We start from the raw sequence: 16,632 nt of genomic DNA, 5'->3' as shown, positions 1-16,632 counted from the left end.
GGAGCTGGGCAACTTACTAAGAGAAAACTACAGAACTGACTGAATAGTACTAGAGAAGGTAGCAAGAAGGGATTTTTAAAAATTGAATTATACTTCAGAATTCAAAATAGAGTTGTGATGTTGAATCATATAGTTGGTGGGAACTTTGGGGACCATGGGAAAATTTGAATCAGAGGTTCCAGGCTATCAGAGGGCACTTAATAAGTGGGTGCTGTTAATGGTCAGTGATTGTGTCTGGGGCCAGGAGCATCAGCCCAGGCATCTCTGCACTATTTGCTAAAATATACATCTTTCCATTTGGATGTTTAGATAACAGTTTGCTGAAGTTATTGGTCAAGAGCAGTTCTCTAATCTGGAGAACTGGTTTGATTCCCCATGCCTCCACATGCAGCCAGCCGGGTGATCTTGGGCGAGTCACAGTTCTCTTAGAGCTGTTCTCACAGAAAAAAATCTCTTAGAGCTCCTTCAGCTCCACCTACCTCACAGGGTGTCTGTTAGGAGAGGAAGGGAAAGGTGTTTGTAAGCTGCTTCAGGACTCTTTCAGGTAAGGAAAAGCAGGGTATAAAAACTAGCTCTTCTTCTTCCTCTTGATCTTGGAAACTTCAGTTGGTACAGGATGTGCAGCAGGGCTCTTCTCTGAGGTCAGCACTCAGAACACATAGCTCCAGTTCTGAGTCAACTGCCTATTTGCCCAGTTCAAAGTGCTAATTATTACCTTTAATAGCCTTCATGCCCTGGGTAGGAAGATCGGGTGTTCCTTTCCCTCTCTGTTGCCTGCAAGCCCAACAAGGGCTGGCTGGGGTGGTGGGGGGAATGTTTTACAAAGTAAAGTGATGATAACATAAGGTTGCCACCATGCCAGGACCTGGATATCTCCTAGAACAGTTCCCCAGGAGGAAATGACTACTTTGGAGGGTGGACTCCATAGCTTTATCTTACTGCTGCCAGCAGTGACTAGAAAAAAGTGGGAGTCTGATGGAAGTGAGGGATATGGGGAGGGGGGTGCAACAGGCATGGCCTCACCTCCAGGTATTCTCTGAACGTGATGATGTGCCATTGGTGTGTGGTTGCCAACTCTGGGTTGGAAAATTCCTGGTGACTTAGAGGGTAGAGTCTAGGGAAGGTGTGGCTTGGACAGATTTTAACATCTTGCCTCTCTAGGAATGGTCATAAACTGTCATTTGAAGGTCCCACTAGATGCCATCATGTCAATGGCAATGTTCTACTTTATTTTTTCCCCAGTGGCCACTGGAGCTGTGGCAAGCAATAGGACTTCAAAACCCTACATTATGCTCTGCTGAGTTCCCTTCCTTCCCTGAAGCCTACACTTAATCAAAATTCCAAAATTAAAATGATTGGGGAGACTTGGTTTATCCTTTACTTCTTTATGGGAAGAATTTTGTTGAAGAATGAGACAACAGATTGGATCCCAACTTCTCCTGTCACACCTGCAAGCAAAGAGAGCAAATTATACCCCATAGTAATCTGAAGATCCCCTTGCTTTTTTGGGGGGGCACAGGGGGCTGCAGCAAGGAGGAGGAGGCGGTAATCCATTCTGCCTTGTGGTTCTTGGGAACAAGTCCGAATGGGACAATCCTAATGTTCATTATGTAATATCCATTTTCTGTGAGCTTTGATTGCTCTTCCATATTTCATTTGCAAGTACTGAATGTGTTTTGCAAGCGAAACAGGTCCTTTTCATTCTCAGTGCAAGTAACTGGATTGGCATCATGCCTTTTACAAACACATCCTTTAGGACTTGGTGTTATTAGCTAAGCTGGAAAGTAGAGAAGCACTAACAGCGAATATGAACTCTTCTTCCCTCTAATACTTGGATATTGTTTATTTAAAAATGCTAGCAGATAATTTCCCCCCTGAAGTACCTACCCTTTCTTTTCGGTCTTTAGATCGAGCTCGAAGCAGCATGGTCTCCACAGAAAGTGCCTCCTCAACGTATGAAGAGCTAGCAAGAGCCTACGAACACGCCAAGATGGAAGAGCAGCTGCGACATGCCAAGTTTACCATCACAGAATGCTTCATATCAGACACTTCCTCAGAGCAGCTAACGGCAGGGACTAACGACTACACAGACAGCCTGACCTCAAGCACCCCATCAGAATCGGGGATTTGCAGGTTTACTGCATCACCTCCCAAACCTCAGGATGGAGGACGTGTAACAAACATGGCTGTTCCAAAGGCACATCGGCCAGGTAAGTGTCAGAAACTGCTGTCTGAAAAATTCCATCAGTTCTGAATTCCACAGGTTGTGTTTTGAAAGCACCTTCATCCTGTCCCTAAACCAATAAAAGATGTTAAATATTTATGTCAGATATTCATAAAGTAATTGTTTTTTCAGCTGAGGTGGGAGAGAACAATCCCGGATAAGTGAAAGGCAGCCTTAATGACCAAGTGCCCATGATCCAGCTGTGTTCTGACCTCATGAGATAACATCTGTCTCCAGGGTTTTTTAAATGTAAACTTAAAAGAAAAAAACCTGGGGATGGCCATTTAGAATTAAGAGAAAAGAAACATTCACTGCGGGGGGGGGGGGGTTGCTTGCTTCTTTTGCAAGCATTTTTAGCAGCGCCCTCCCCAACATCTCCCTTCTTTTTTTTTTTTTGAGTGTACTGCTGTTCCTTACACTAACTGATGTCTTTATATAGCTAAATCTGGTGGGCTGTCTCGTACTGTGTTCTTGTCCCTTTTATAGTGCAATCCTGGTTATGTGGGGTCATCTGAGTGAATAATTCAGGAAGGGAGGAAGGAGAAGCATTCAGGGAAAGAAAAGGCATCAATGCAAAGACAGCCATGAACAGGTTTTCTGGGTTTTTTTACCAGTGTATATAGAGGGAGATAATTACACAGTACAATTTTTCTGGAAGAAAAAAAAATACCCTCTGAAGTTAGTCTGAGGAAGAGTGCTTGCACTCGAAAGCTCACACCCTGAATAAATCCTTGCTGGTCTTAAAGGTGCGACTGGACTCTGACTCTATTGTCCCTCTGAAGTTGGTGTTATTTACCCAGACATCAAAGCTACAGAATGTAGAACATCTGACAATCGTCTTTCTAGAACATCCCATTTGGATGTTATTCCACTGCTGCTTTTCTGAATTGTGGCTTGGCTCATTTAAAATCCTAAACAACTTTTGAGTTCTCCAATCAAACTACAGACTATGGTTCAAGGAGGCTCCAGTTTACAACTGTGCCCTGCAAATAAAGGTTGAGGCTTCAGTATGGTTGTTAATACATCAGGGACAGAATCAAAACCAGACAGTAATCTATTTGAGAGCTCCCAGTCTCAGACTTTGGAGGGAAATATGTCCCCTTCTTCTGCCTCCCTACGTTTCATTCTTTGTTCTCACTGCAGGATTGTATGCCGTAAACAGGTGTCTCACACACAAACACACACAATATCACATTTCCCTTTCACTGACTTCAAGAGAATGGTGAAAACTTTTGCTGATGCCAACTGCAAATAGGGGCGATCCATTTTCCTGTCACTGTTGTTCTCGTGCTTTTCCATCTGTCAACACAAAATTATTATAGGCATTTGAAGTACAGAAAAATGAAAGCATGAAAACAACCAGGAAAATGGAGTGTCTTGGGGGAATTAATAAAGAAATAACATATGAACCCCTTTGTGTTAACATCATTTCTGGTCCAACTTATAATTCATTGTAGGATGGAATTAGGTGATTGCTTTTGCTTGTTTCAGTTCGATTCCTGACAGAGCAGAATTGCTGTGGCTGGTTTCTCTGAACATAATTTATTTCTAAAATGTCGAAGCAAATATATAGTGCTGAGTCCTCCTAGTCCCAGCTTCCTACTGTGCATGGGAAGTATATGCCTGACATATAAAACTTGAGAGGAAGGAGAATCCAAAAATGGTATTTGGTACCTTGAAGAGCCCACCCCCCCTTTCTAGAGTGATACACAACGTGATTTTAATTAATTTTCATCACACAATAAGCCGAGTCCCTGCTGGAGTTTTAAAAGTGCATTTAAAATGGTTTATATATCTTATTTCATTGTGCCATGCTTACAGTAAAACTAGATGGTATCAGAAACTCAGACCTCAGCTATGGCCCCACATCTTTGTCACTCGGTCATTATAACATACAAGGGACAGGAGGAGGAATCAAAGACAAGAACACATTTCTTGGCAAAATTTTACATCTGCCATGGGGGCTGGGAAGAAATGGACTTAAAGACCCTCCTGGAAAAAAACACAGAAGCACAACAAAACATGGTTCACTCTTCTCTCCATTGTCTCTGTTCACAGCCTCTTTGCCCTGTTGCTGGCTGTTCAGAGGAACTGGTTGGCTACTGGTTGGCAGCTGGATTAGATGGGCTATTCATCTGATCCAGCAGGGCTGTTCTTATGTTCTCCACCTTCAGCAAGCTTGGTGTAAATGTTAGGAGTGCAGACTTCTAATCTGGTTTGATTCCATGCTCCCCATAGGCAACCAGCTGGGTGACCTTGGGCTCACCACAGCAATGATAAAGCTGTTCTGACCGAGCAGTAGTATCAGGGCTCTTTCAGCCTCACCTTCCTCACAGGGTCTGTTGTGGGGAGAGGAAAGGGAAGATGAATGTGTGCCGCTTTGAGACTCCTTCAGGTAAAGAAAAGCAGCATATAAGAACCTCTTCTTCTTCTTCTTCTTCTTCTTCTTCTTCTTCTTCTTCTTCTTCTTCTTCTTCTTCTTCGAGTACCCATATTTTGTTTGTCAAATCAGTAATTTCATGTCACTCAAAATTTATATTTTAATTCTAAATTATCAATAGGGACGGGCACAAACTTAAAATTCCAGTTTAGGGTGCAGGGCAGCCCCCTAACCTAACCCTGAATTGAACCCAAAATACCCAGAAACAAACTGGCCAATTTGGATCTCTCTTCTGGCCATGGCAAGCCATGGCCAGGAGAAAGGGGGGATCAAGTTGAGCCATTCCACCAGTCTGTTTTGTTTCCTCCTAATTGGAAGTGAGGGGGGGTGAAACTGGTGAGTTTAATGGCTATCAGCCATTTAAATCTAACAAGTTAGCTGTAGACCTCTGCTGCTCATCTTTTAGGTTTAAATGTTCAGGGAAGGCACCTTCCCTGAACATTGATTCATGGCTCTGAACCAGACCTAGTCCATGCCAAATTTTGGCTCGTGAACTGGTTCATGCCTTTCCCCAGACACCAAGGAAGAGTCTGCACTTACTTTGTTTATTCCATTGTCAATCCTGTTGAATTCAGATTGATTTGAACTCGGGTCATCTTCTCCCCTCCCCCCACCATTGAAACAGAAAGTGTTTTACACATGGTTAGGGTAATTCAGAAGGGGGGGGAGCCAAGCCTCTTTCTTTCTTTTGTTGGGGGGGGGAGAGGATCAAAGAAGTCAGAGAAGGGAGAAAAAATCCAACACCAACAGAAGTTGAGAGAAATTAGGGGCTTCTCCTTTAAGGCAAGCTTGTCACATGGCCACATTTGGCCATCCAGGGCGTCTCTACCATGGAAGAGAGCCCAGATTCAAAACAGCCTACTTTCTCAATCTGGATTTTAAAAATATTGAGCATTAAAAGCACTCTAAGATATCGTACAATAAAGGTAGGGTCACTCCGGATCAATCCTTCTTGCTGCCATGTACATTGTGAAACCATGTAGGACAACATAAACCACAAAGCCATAAAATTAGTATTTTCTAATCTTATTTCAACTATCATGGAGCACTGTAAAAAGAAATAATTGATTATTCAGCATGTTTATGAAAAACTAAAATCAAGGCATCCGGCCCTCTCAATTCCCTCTCAATTCCCGGCAAATAGATGGGGAAGAAATGGAGGTAGTGACAGATTTTATTTTCCTGGGCTCCAAGATCACTGCGGATGGGGACTGCAGCAAAAAAATTAAAAGACACTTGCTCCTGGGGAGGAAAGCTATGGCAAATCCAGACAGCATCCTAAAAAGCAGAGACATCACCCTGCCAACTGAAGTGCATCTAGTCAAGGCTATGGTCTTCCCAGTTGCAATGTATGGCTGTGGAAGTTGGACCATAAGGAAGGCCGAGCATCAAAGAATTGAGGCTTTTGAACTCTGGTGCTGGAGAAGAATCTTGCAAGTCCCTTGGACTGCAAGGCGAACAAACCAGTCAGTCCTAGAGGAGATCAGCCCAGATTGCTCGTTAGATGGCCAGATCCTGAAGATGAAACTCAAATACTTTGGCCACCTCATGAGAAGAAAGGACTCCCTGGAGAAGAGCCTAATGCTGGGAGCGATTGAGGGCAAAAGAAGAAGGGGACGACAGAGAATGAGGTGGCTGGATGGAGTCACTGAAGCAGTAGGTGCAAACTTAAATGGACTCTGGGGAATGGTAGAGGACAGGAAGGCCTGGAGGATCATTGTCCATGGGGTCACGGTGGGTTGGACATGACTTCGCACCTAACAACAACAAATGAAAAAGCCACAACTGCTTTTCAGTAATCAAAACTAATACAACAAAAAACAGTAATTACCACCATGCTTACAGTGGGGGACCTCACCCCCCAAAGACATTCCAGACTTCTTTGCTGAATGGTTTGTCAGGGTGTGAATTTTCCCTCTATCTTGTGGAATAACCCTGGCTGAGAGCTAACCTGCATCACAGGGCTGTTTTGAGAATAAAATAAGGATAGGGAACATCAAATATCAGAAGTAAATAAATGAGAAATTCTATCTAGACTTCTACCTAATTGCTTAGTATGGACAAATTTGTTCCTTCCTTCCAGTGCTCCGTCCAGCCCAATAGCACTAGGAGAATGTTCAAGCACTAGTCCTTGTTTTAATTTGAATAAAATTTACATTTTATTTTGTAACTGTTTAATATGTTTACATTGCTGTTTTGGGATTCTGGCTGCTCAGCATTGATTTATGTTCTCACAATATTTCTGGCTATGGGCCTGACAGTGATTCTCACATGTAAGCAAATCAAATTCCTTTCTTGGCAAAGCTTTACACTGTTTGTTTTAGAATCTCTATACTCGGCTCCCTTAACAGTATAGATTTACAGACTGGCTTAATAGATTTTACTTACACACAGCAACAGCTTGTGCAATCGTAATGTGCCTCATTGGCAGCAGGAATGGCAGAAGTGCCTTTGCTTGGCTCCTGCAAAATCCCAAAGCAAAAGCTATTCAATAATCTTTATTAAGACCTCCCAAAATGGCACCAAAAGCTTTCAATTTCTCTAGAACTCTTCATCAGGACAGATATTAGAAACTGGGTTGGGGAGAGGGGAAGTACCTCTTTTGGACTACAGTGATAGAGCCTCTTTGTCTAAATCCTGTAAGATATCTGTAGAATGCTTACCAGATGAGATGAAGAGTCCTTAACACCGTGGCCCAAAAGATGTAACCCCCCCCCCTTTTGTTTTCTTTTAACATTCAGCCTCCATACTCAGCTTGCACAATCTTTTATATCATGTTGGTTGGTTTTGCTTTGGAGCAATATGACTACTTGCAACATCACTCTCTTTGAACTTCACAAAATATGATGGTGGTTGCCTACAGAACTTCAGTCATCCAGCCACCTTGCATTGATGAGCCAAAAAGACATCTGTTCTGGAGAGAGGGGATCCGTATTTAAGGCATTATGACTGATTGCTAAAGCGCAAGTTCAAGATTTAAATTTCCAAGGGTTGGGGAGGGGGGGAAATGGCAAAAAACACACACACACACACACACACACACAGCAAAAATTGAATAACATGCTAATGGGGAAAATCCCATTATTAGAGAGGTTTGATACACTTGTGTTTTGCTTTCCACCCAGGCTAACGGCAGCATCCCAGTCTTCCACCACCATGGGTACTTGTGATATAGTTAGATAGAGATGGTTCTGGGCAAGGCATGAAGGTTCCTGTTCTTTCCTCGTGTCAATGCTGGGTCTGTAGTGCCTAAACCATAGAAAGGTTGCTTTCACACAGTAGGTCATAGGATTAGAGAGGATTACCATTATATATTCTGGTTAACTACATTTCCCCTGTAATTTTTAACAGATTTCCAAGTCTAAGCTGTAAAACACACAATTAATTCTTGCTACAAAAATAGAAAGTACCAATTTTTAAAAAGAACTTTTGCCTATGAACCTGGAAATGATTGTATTAACTTTTTACTTACATCATCATTAGTGCTCTTTTATTTTCTGTTTGTAAGAATTATTATGCTCATTAGAACATTTATCAGAACAAAACTGCTGTGTAATGCTTGTCTGTCCACAGGAGTGGAAAATGTAGTGACATGGTTTCTGATTCAGCCATCCAACCCAAGGCCAACACTGAGGTTAATAACATTGTCTTCTTATTAATCATGACACAGGGACATCTTCAGAGTTTGCAGGATTGGGCAGACATAATGCCACAGGCCTTGAAGTCTCAGGATACAATCCCAACTGGCTCTTGTTTCTATGTTGCAGGTGAAATGGATTTGAATGGGAATTCTGATGCAGTTATTCCTAATTTGAATTTCTCATTTATATTCCCTTGATGATGTCAAAAAACAAAACATTTTTAATATCAGTTTGGGCAGGGGGGAGAGTAAGCAAAATATACATTTATTTAGTTTGGGAAGTTCATATATGAATATGATATCGTAACCATTATCAACAAAACAAGATTTAGGCAGTTAAGTGAGTCTCTCTAAATGAAAAAGAAGATCTGGTTCTTATATGCTGCTTTTCTCTACTAGCAGGAGTCTCAAAGTGGCTTACAAAGTTGCCTTCCCTTTCCTTTCCCCACAACAAGCCCGCCTTTGAGGTAGGTGAGGCTGAGAGAGCCCTGATATTACTGCTTGATCAGAACAGCTTTATCAGTGCTGTGTCCAACTCAAGGCCACCCAGCTGGCTGCATATGGAAGACGAGCGCAAAATCAAACCCAGCTTGCCAAATTAGGTCAGCGCTCCTAACCACCACTATTGTTGTTGTTGTTGTTGTTGTTGTTGTTGTTATTACTTTGATTTATAGTCCACCACTCCCCTAAGGCTCGTGGCAGGTAACAGTATATAGAAACCCATAAAACCCATAATACATAAAAAACATCCTACAAAAACAAATACACCGTCCAACCCAACCAACCCAACAGCGGCGGCATTCCCAGGGAGGAGACCAGGGAGCACTGCATATATAGCCCTAAGGGGGGAAGGGGGGGCCCGATCTTACAAGGAGGTGCCGGCCTCAACCATAGGCCTGGTGGAAGAGCTCCATTATGCAAGCCCTGCGGAAAGCTGATTTTGCAGGGCCCGCAGCTCTTCCAGGAGCTCATTCCACCAGGTAGGAGCCATGACCGCGAAGGCCCTGGCCATGGTCAAGGCCAGGCGCACCTCCCGGAGGCTGGGAATCACCAATAAATTTGTCCTCGCAGAGCGTAAGGCCCTGCGGGGGGCATAGGGCGCCAGGCGGTCCCTCAAATATGTGGGTCCTAGACTGTGGAGGGCCTTAAAACCAAAACCTTGAATCTGATCCGGCTAGCAATCGGTAGCCAGTGCAGCTGCCTCAGCACAGGCTGGATGTGGGTCCTCCAAGATGTTCCTGTGAGGACCCTAGCAGCTGCATTTTATACCAGCTGCAATTTCCGGATCAGGCGCAAGGGTAGGCCCATGTAGAGCGAATTACAGAAATCTATTCTTGAGGTGACCATCGCATGGATCACTGTGGCCAGATGGTCAGGAGACAGGAAGGGCGCTACTAGCCGAGCCTGGAGAAGATGGTAAAAAGCCTAGTCCGCTACCTTCTTGACCTGGGCCTCCAGTGTTAACGAGGCATCCAAGGTCACACCCAAATTCCTGGCTTGGGACGCAATGGTCAGTTGCGTCCTGGCCAAGGTGGGTAGTCGCACTTCCTGAGCTGCTCCCTTCCCCCCAAACTACAGGACCTCCATCTTGGCAGGGTTGAGTTTCAGGCAGCTCTGCTTGAGCCATCCAGCCACGGCTTCCAAACATCTGGCAAATGGATCCGGGGGGGAATCTGGGCAGCCGTCCATCAGGAGATACAGCTGGGTGTCATCAGCATACTGATGGCAACCCAAGCCGTAATTCCTGACCAGCTGGGCCAGAGGGCGCATAAATATGTTAAAGAGTGTAGGGGAGAGCACCAAGCCCAGTGGAACTCCACAAGGGAGCCCGAACGGACTCGATAACTTGTCCTCCAACGCCACCCTCTGGATCCGGTTTAGGAGGAAGGAGCATATCCAGCGTAATGCTATACCCCTTATCCCCGTCCCGGCGAGGCGGCATGCTAGTAGCTCATGGTCGACCACATCAAATGCGGCCAACAGATCTAATAGAACTAACATTGCAGAACCCCCTCGATCCAGCTGGTGACAGAGATCGTCCGTCAGGGCGACCAACACCATCTCCACCCCATGGCCAGGATGGAAGCCAGACTGATATGGATCGCCAAAGTTTCCTCCAGGAATGCCAGGAGCTGGTCTGCTATGGCCCTTTCAACTACCTTTCCCAGGATGGCTAAGTGCACAACTGGACGGTAGCTGGCCGGGTCTCGCGGATAGAGCGATGGCCTTTTAAGGAGCAGGCAGACCACTGCCTCCTTTAGCAGCTCTGGAAACTCCCCTGATTGGATGGAGCAGTTAAGAATGTCACGGAACTGCTCTCCTACCCTCAGCCCCGCTTCCTTAAGGAGCCAAGAAGGGCAGGGATCCAGAGGGCAAGTGGTCGCCCGCACCTGCCCCAACAACCTGTCCACTTTGGGTATAGAGAGCCATCTGAAGCCATCGGACACCACATCCAATGCCGGCCAACAGGCCTCCAGTTCATTTACTATATCAAGCATGGCAGGAAGGTCACTCATCTTCACATTGGCATGGCTTTTGTGCTCCTATGCACCAGCAACATATTGAGGAGAAAGGTGCCCTGAAATCTCCAGAAATTTCCAAAGTCAGATTTGATAACTCTAAGTGGAATGCAAGACAGAAACAATGGAACAACAAAACAGTGGAACAGGATAAAACTAGTCCATCCCTATATCAGGGAGGGTGAATCAGGATAGTACTAACCCCAAAACTTGGCTCAAGAGATACTTCTAACTGCTGACTATGCCTAATTCCAAAAGCAGTCTCTTCAGACTACGGAGTTCTCTACAGCACTGCACAGAATGGAAAACTCAGACATCTATTATTCCTAACTAAGAAGGTCATTGAATGGGTGAATTTTGAAAGGAGCGAGAGAATAATTATGTTCTACAGAAAATGCTGGGAATTTCCTTTGTGGAAAAATCTAACATAAATATACCAGTATGTTTATATTATATATTTATAGTTTTATCTTTTGATCTGAAGATCTCACTCAGACTGCCTCCACACAACCGATTAGGCTCCAATTACCATTTGTTTGCATCTGTTTTTCTCTCCTGGCTTCGCATGGAATTGGGCCTCTTCTGGCGGGGTCCCAGGGTTTGCCCCCTCAGTTGGCCTGCATCAAGGGAACACTCAGAAATCCACATTCCATTTTTTTGCTGTGGGATCCAATAGGGTGTATGTTGGCCAGGCCATATAGAAGCAGGAAAACTCAGGCTGTCCCCAGTCAAGCATTCCCAGCCATTGGTCTCCCCACTCCAAGCACCACTTCCGTCATCTACCCTCACAACCTTCCCTGGCCTTTAAACAAAATCCACTGCCAATTGTGTTACAACACAATTCCAATATAATGAAATAGCAACCCCACACCTGCTGCCATGTTTGATTGGCACCTTTCCTTCTTTCTCTTTTTTCTTTAGGATTCAACTTCATACTTGGTTTTAGTGAGATCAGGGACAATCTGCAGGGGGGGGGGATAACATGATTAAACAGCCCACTTTTTTGCATCTCCTTTTTGTGATGCTATGATAACATGATTGTGGTAATTAAAAAAAGATTTTGGACTTAGAGGGGAATCCTCAAATGCAACAAAATGGCACTGGAAGATGATTGGGAGTTTTCACCACATGACGATGTTTGACAAGTGAAAAAATTGGTGGGAAGTTTTCACTTCCTGTCCCTTGGGTATCGTGTAGGGATGCTATGGGGGCAAAGGGGGGGGGGAGCAGGCCCAAGGCTCCCCAGGCAGATGTGGGAAAAGATCAAGAGAGCTATCCTGAGGCAAAAAAACAGGGAACAGTATGATGTAATGGTTAGGTGAGTCCTCCATGTGAAAAAGGTCTTGAATAGTTTCCATTTCTACCTGGTAACTATTTAAATCAGGTTTTTACAGCCTTTGGTCTGTTGTCAGAGTTCTACCTGCTTGCCTTCAACAGTATCAGATTTCTCCCATATGTTGCTCCAAAGCAGCCTGTCTCACTAAATTATTACTAAGAATGTTACAAGAACTCAGATGGAGTCTTATGAAGATGAGTTAGGAAACAGAATCAAAATGATCCCAAATTCATCCTTGGAATTTGTATTATCACACTATCGGTCATTAAAACAAAGTATTAAAACTTCTAACTGTTGTCCTACCTACTCTTTAGAAGTATTGCCTTTTGGGGAACTGATAAAGTGACGTTTATTATTAGCTCCTGCTTACTGATCCAAAGCTGGAGGTGAATGTTGGAGGACAGAAATCTTTTTAGCAGTACTCAGTGATTAAGCTAGCACAAGAAAGAAAAAATGTGTTAATATTAATGGATATTTATTTCCAAAAATTAATACTGCAAATCAAGCATAAAGGCAAATTCCTTAACAATGGAATTTAAACATGCTGAAACAGATACTTCACTCATCTGTCTCATCCAGAACAAAACAGCAACATTAAGCAGAAATCTTGTGGTGGAGGGGTGATCTTAGTATATTTGTAGAACATTTGTAGAACGTAGAATATACAAATATATTTGTATATTTGCCTCCATACAGAAGGATGTATGCCCCATGTTGTATGGGAAGAAGAGCACATTAAACATCATTTAAATTTAGGTTGTCATTCTCCAGGTGAGGCCTGGAAACCTTCCAGAATTGCAAACGATCCCCAGTTAACAGATATCAGTTTGCCTGGAGAAAATGGCTCCTTTGGAGGGTGTACTGTACCTTATACCTCCTCAATGAAGTCCCTTCCCAGTCTCTACCTCCCAAATTTTCAATAATTTCCCAACCCAGAGATGGTAAATCTACCTGTTTTCTCCTGTCCCCTGAGAAAAAATCCAGGTGGCTTTGCAGGTGTTAAACAAAGCATTGTTACAAGATTACTGATTGTAAAGCATTCTACCCTCTTTTTCTATCCATGGGGAGAAGAGACCTTCAATTGACATTCCTACAACATAGCTACCTCCTTTCCTGCCCTCAGCCTTGCTGCTTCCTATCTTTCCTCATTCTCTGCCTGATCCTATTTTTCTTTCTTATTTTGGCTCTTTCATCTTGCTTTTCTGCCAGCTCCACGATCCATCTCGCCCCTCATTTCTTCACTCTCTTGGCCCTGCTATGGCCCTACTTGCTGTTAACCTGGGCATCCACAGATTCCCTGGCTCAACATATCTCTACAGCCAGCGACAGAGGTCACTGCCAATTCAGCTAGCATTCATCCTGACCTGGTGAAGATGCCAGTAAAAGATACACTGCATGGGTGCTTCATTGCAGGTAGCCTGTACATTCCCTCCCAAAGTGGTGTAGTGATTAAGAGCAGCAAACTCTAATCTGGAGAAACCAATTTGATTCCACACTCCTTCCCCACATGCAGCCAGTTGGATGACCCTGGGCCACAGTTCTGCTAAAGCTCTCTTAGTTCCATGGTGTTTGTTGTGGGGAGAAGACAGGAATCATAGGCCGCTTTGAGGCTCCTTTGGGTAGTGAAAAGTGGGGTATAACACTTCTTCCTCTACTGTCTTGTCAAGGCCAGTCATCTGAGCCCTTGGGTCTCTCAAGAGAGAGATGCCTCATTGTAGAGGTAGTTGGTGAAGAGCCAGCTTAGTCCTGTAATTCACTATATTAAAAGCCACTCTCTACTCAGAACACAATATTAAGTCTGTAGTTCCAAGCCGCAAACTGAGTATTGAGGTCTGGGTACATGTTCAGGGAGTGATGAATCATCTCTGCTTTTCCTTATTATCGTCTGTCATGCTTCACCATATGCAGCCTGCCTGAGCAGTTGTATAGTAAGTTCTCTTCAATTGCAGGGTGCATGATTTGTCATTGCCATCCATTTCCCACCTAAAGATTAACTCTGTTTTTTTGTGGCCTGAGAACCAGTGATAAAATGTTACCTCAAGGCACACTGTGCAGCACTGAGAAATCATCCCCTGGACATTTGTGTTGTGCAGTGAATATTGATTCCTTTACCAATTACCACCAACATTTAGAAGAAAGGACAGGGATTGTGCTATCTCACTGCAGTCCTGATAAATATATTTATAACACCTCACAGGGCATTGATTTTATTGTCCTCCACCCACACCATAATGCCTGAGAATATTCAGAAGCTGCCCCAAAACTTGAATGCCAACTGCAAAGTGGGAGTATAGTGTGGGAGTTCAACAGCACACAGGAATGAAATAGGTCTGATGATTATTTAAGAAATCCAGACATTCTAAATCAGGCTTTCTCAACCAGGGTTTTGTGGTGGGTTACAAAACCCTCAACCTCAACCAGGGTTTTGTAAATTTTATATATATAGGAAGGGGTAGGAAGGGGAGGAGCCCTGGGTGGGGGTGTACACAGCTATGCTTCCCTCCCATATTCTGCACAATCATGCCACTTCTAGGATTTCTCAAAGCCTGAAGAATGTTTCAGGGGGTTCTCAATGGTAAAAAAAAAGTTGAGAAAGTCGGTTCTAAATAGTTAGCTGGGTAGGAGAGCAAGCTTTTACACACTTCACAGATTTGAAATTACTCTTGAGTTTTCACAAACTGATCCTAAAATATGTTTTCATTAAATGTACCATTCAGTAATAACTACTCTGTCTTCCTCCACTATCTTGTATAAGCAATCTTCCTTCAACTGAGTGGAAGAGCCACATTTTCCTTTTCCCAATAAAAGTTAAATTGATTGCTCAGTCAAGTATCACAAAGCTCTTAAAGGAGCTCCTCTGAGGCAGGATTCCATTCCCAATGGCTTGTGTCACAAGGGGCTGGTGGTTTGGGGAAGGACTACAGGGATCTCAATCCAGGATTGGATTGTTTAAAGGAAGGCATAATGTACTAGAATCCTCCTGGTCTTGAATGTCAAATTGTTATACCTAGGAACATAGGCAGCACAATCTTGAGAGTTGTGGAGGTGGCAGCAGCCAGCTGCCATGGCAACAAATGACGCTGCTGAACAATGATGCTGCTTAAACAGAATCCTCATAGGTCAGGAAGCAGGCAGATGAAGATAAACAGGGTGCAACAGTATCAACATCCTGAAATACCTGGCCAGGTGCTGGTATCAGGTTGCAGCAACCTGCACCATTCTTCTGAGTAAACAAAAGCCAAGGCAGATGACAAGAGGCAAAGTCATTCTAATCCAAGGTTCAGAGTTTCCAGAGGTCAGGCAAGTATGGTAGTCCAGGATTCAAGCAAGATGTTAGTGTGTAGCTTACATTTTTGTCTTCCAAGAGGCTTTATAGTTGTGCCAGCTGCTCCAACTCAATCCTGCAATGACTCATCATCCCTTACAGTGATATCTATACATAAGGTGAGTGTTTTTCCTTTTAGCCTGCAGTTCTGCTCTAAGTTTGCGCCTTTGCTTCTCTAATGGTGCAGATGATCCTGGAGGGCTGGAAACAGGCAGCTGGCTTTCATCTGCTGGATCAGAGCTTGGTGGTGGAGGTGACTCTGTACAAGCTCTCAGCTGTAAGTCTTGGCATGCCTACACCTCCTCATGTTTGTTGGCTTCTGTTACCTTTGGTTTGGCTATGCTGGTCCCTTCCTCCTCTGAGGAGTTGTCAGCCTCACTTGAGTCCTGGCTGACCTATGACACAACCCCAGCAACTGTGTCATAATGCCCACAAAACATCACAGGGTGCCATGGTAGGGCCATGATGGATGAGTGAACCAACGAATGACAGCAGACATGGTGAAACAACCCCAGGAGCAAAAGGGAAGAGAGGTGCTTTTGCCATCAAGCCATGCCCTTGGGACGCATCCCTTAAAGCAGTGGTCCCCAACCCCCAGTCCGGGGACCAGTACCGGTCTGTGGATCAGTTGGTACTGGGTCGTGGCTCCTCCTCATCCTCCTCCCTGGCTGCTGCCTCGGGGGCTGCCCTGCCACTCTGCCACCGGCTCACCTTTGGTGCTCTCCGGCGGCCGCCATAGCTGGGGTTCCTCCTCGGCGTGGCACTGCACAGCTGCTGCTGGCAGCGCCCCCCCAGCAGGTGGCAGGAAGTCAGGGGCACTGGCAGGAAAGCAGCGGGGCTGGGGCTCAGGTGGCAGCGTCCCTCAGCAAAAGACTACCACCACCCTCCGGGCCCCAATAAAATTGTCAAGTGTTGACCGGTCCCCGGTGATAAAAAGGTTGGGGACCACTGCCTTAAAGAATAGGTGCCCACTAAACAGACTGGAGGCAGCAGCACAAAAATTGGAAGGGATGTTTCTCTGGGCCCCCTTACATCTCTGCCCCACACAACTCCCCCCACTGAGGCCCTTACACTTCACATCAGAAATTATTTGGGTAGATGCAGCAGCCACCTCAGCTGGAACCAGCCTCCTGGCCAGCTCCCCCTAG

General features: G+C 44.6%; 1 protein-coding gene and 2 long non-coding RNA genes across 13 annotated transcripts in view; 1 reads left to right on the top strand and 2 right to left on the bottom strand.

Moving 5' to 3' along the window:
• DSCAM (DS cell adhesion molecule) overlaps positions 1-16,632 on the top strand; it is a 603,397-nt gene that overhangs the window by 567,752 nt on the left and 19,013 nt on the right. For all 9 annotated transcript variants that reach the window (XM_077342744.1, XM_077342751.1, XM_077342750.1 and 6 more), the window contains 2 exons: positions 1,908-2,210; positions 15,672-15,761. In XM_077342744.1, coding sequence (XP_077198859.1) covers positions 1,908-2,210; positions 15,672-15,761 — 393 coding nt within the window. The remainder of the gene's footprint in view (positions 1-1,907; positions 2,211-15,671; positions 15,762-16,632) is intronic.
• The window catches only part of LOC143839955 (uncharacterized), a 63,095-nt gene that overhangs the window by 33,061 nt on the left and 13,402 nt on the right, over positions 1-16,632 (bottom strand). The window lies entirely within an intron of this gene.
• On the bottom strand, positions 1,392-15,724 carry LOC143839956 (uncharacterized). Of its 2 annotated transcripts, XR_013231952.1 has the most exons (5): positions 15,338-15,724; positions 7,053-7,126; positions 3,435-3,523; positions 1,888-2,294; positions 1,392-1,448 (listed from the first exon to the last, which is right to left on the bottom strand). It is a non-coding gene; the product is annotated as an uncharacterized LOC143839956 (long non-coding RNA). The 2 variants fall into 2 exon arrangements; XR_013231953.1 differs by lacking the exon at positions 7,053-7,126.

Source organism: Paroedura picta, chromosome 6, assembly GCF_049243985.1.
Source record: "Paroedura picta isolate Pp20150507F chromosome 6, Ppicta_v3.0, whole genome shotgun sequence".
Classification (NCBI taxonomy): domain Eukaryota; kingdom Metazoa; phylum Chordata; class Lepidosauria; order Squamata; family Gekkonidae; genus Paroedura; species Paroedura picta.
Note: the sequence above shows the minus strand (reverse complement) of the source record. Positions and strands in the feature narration are given on the sequence as shown.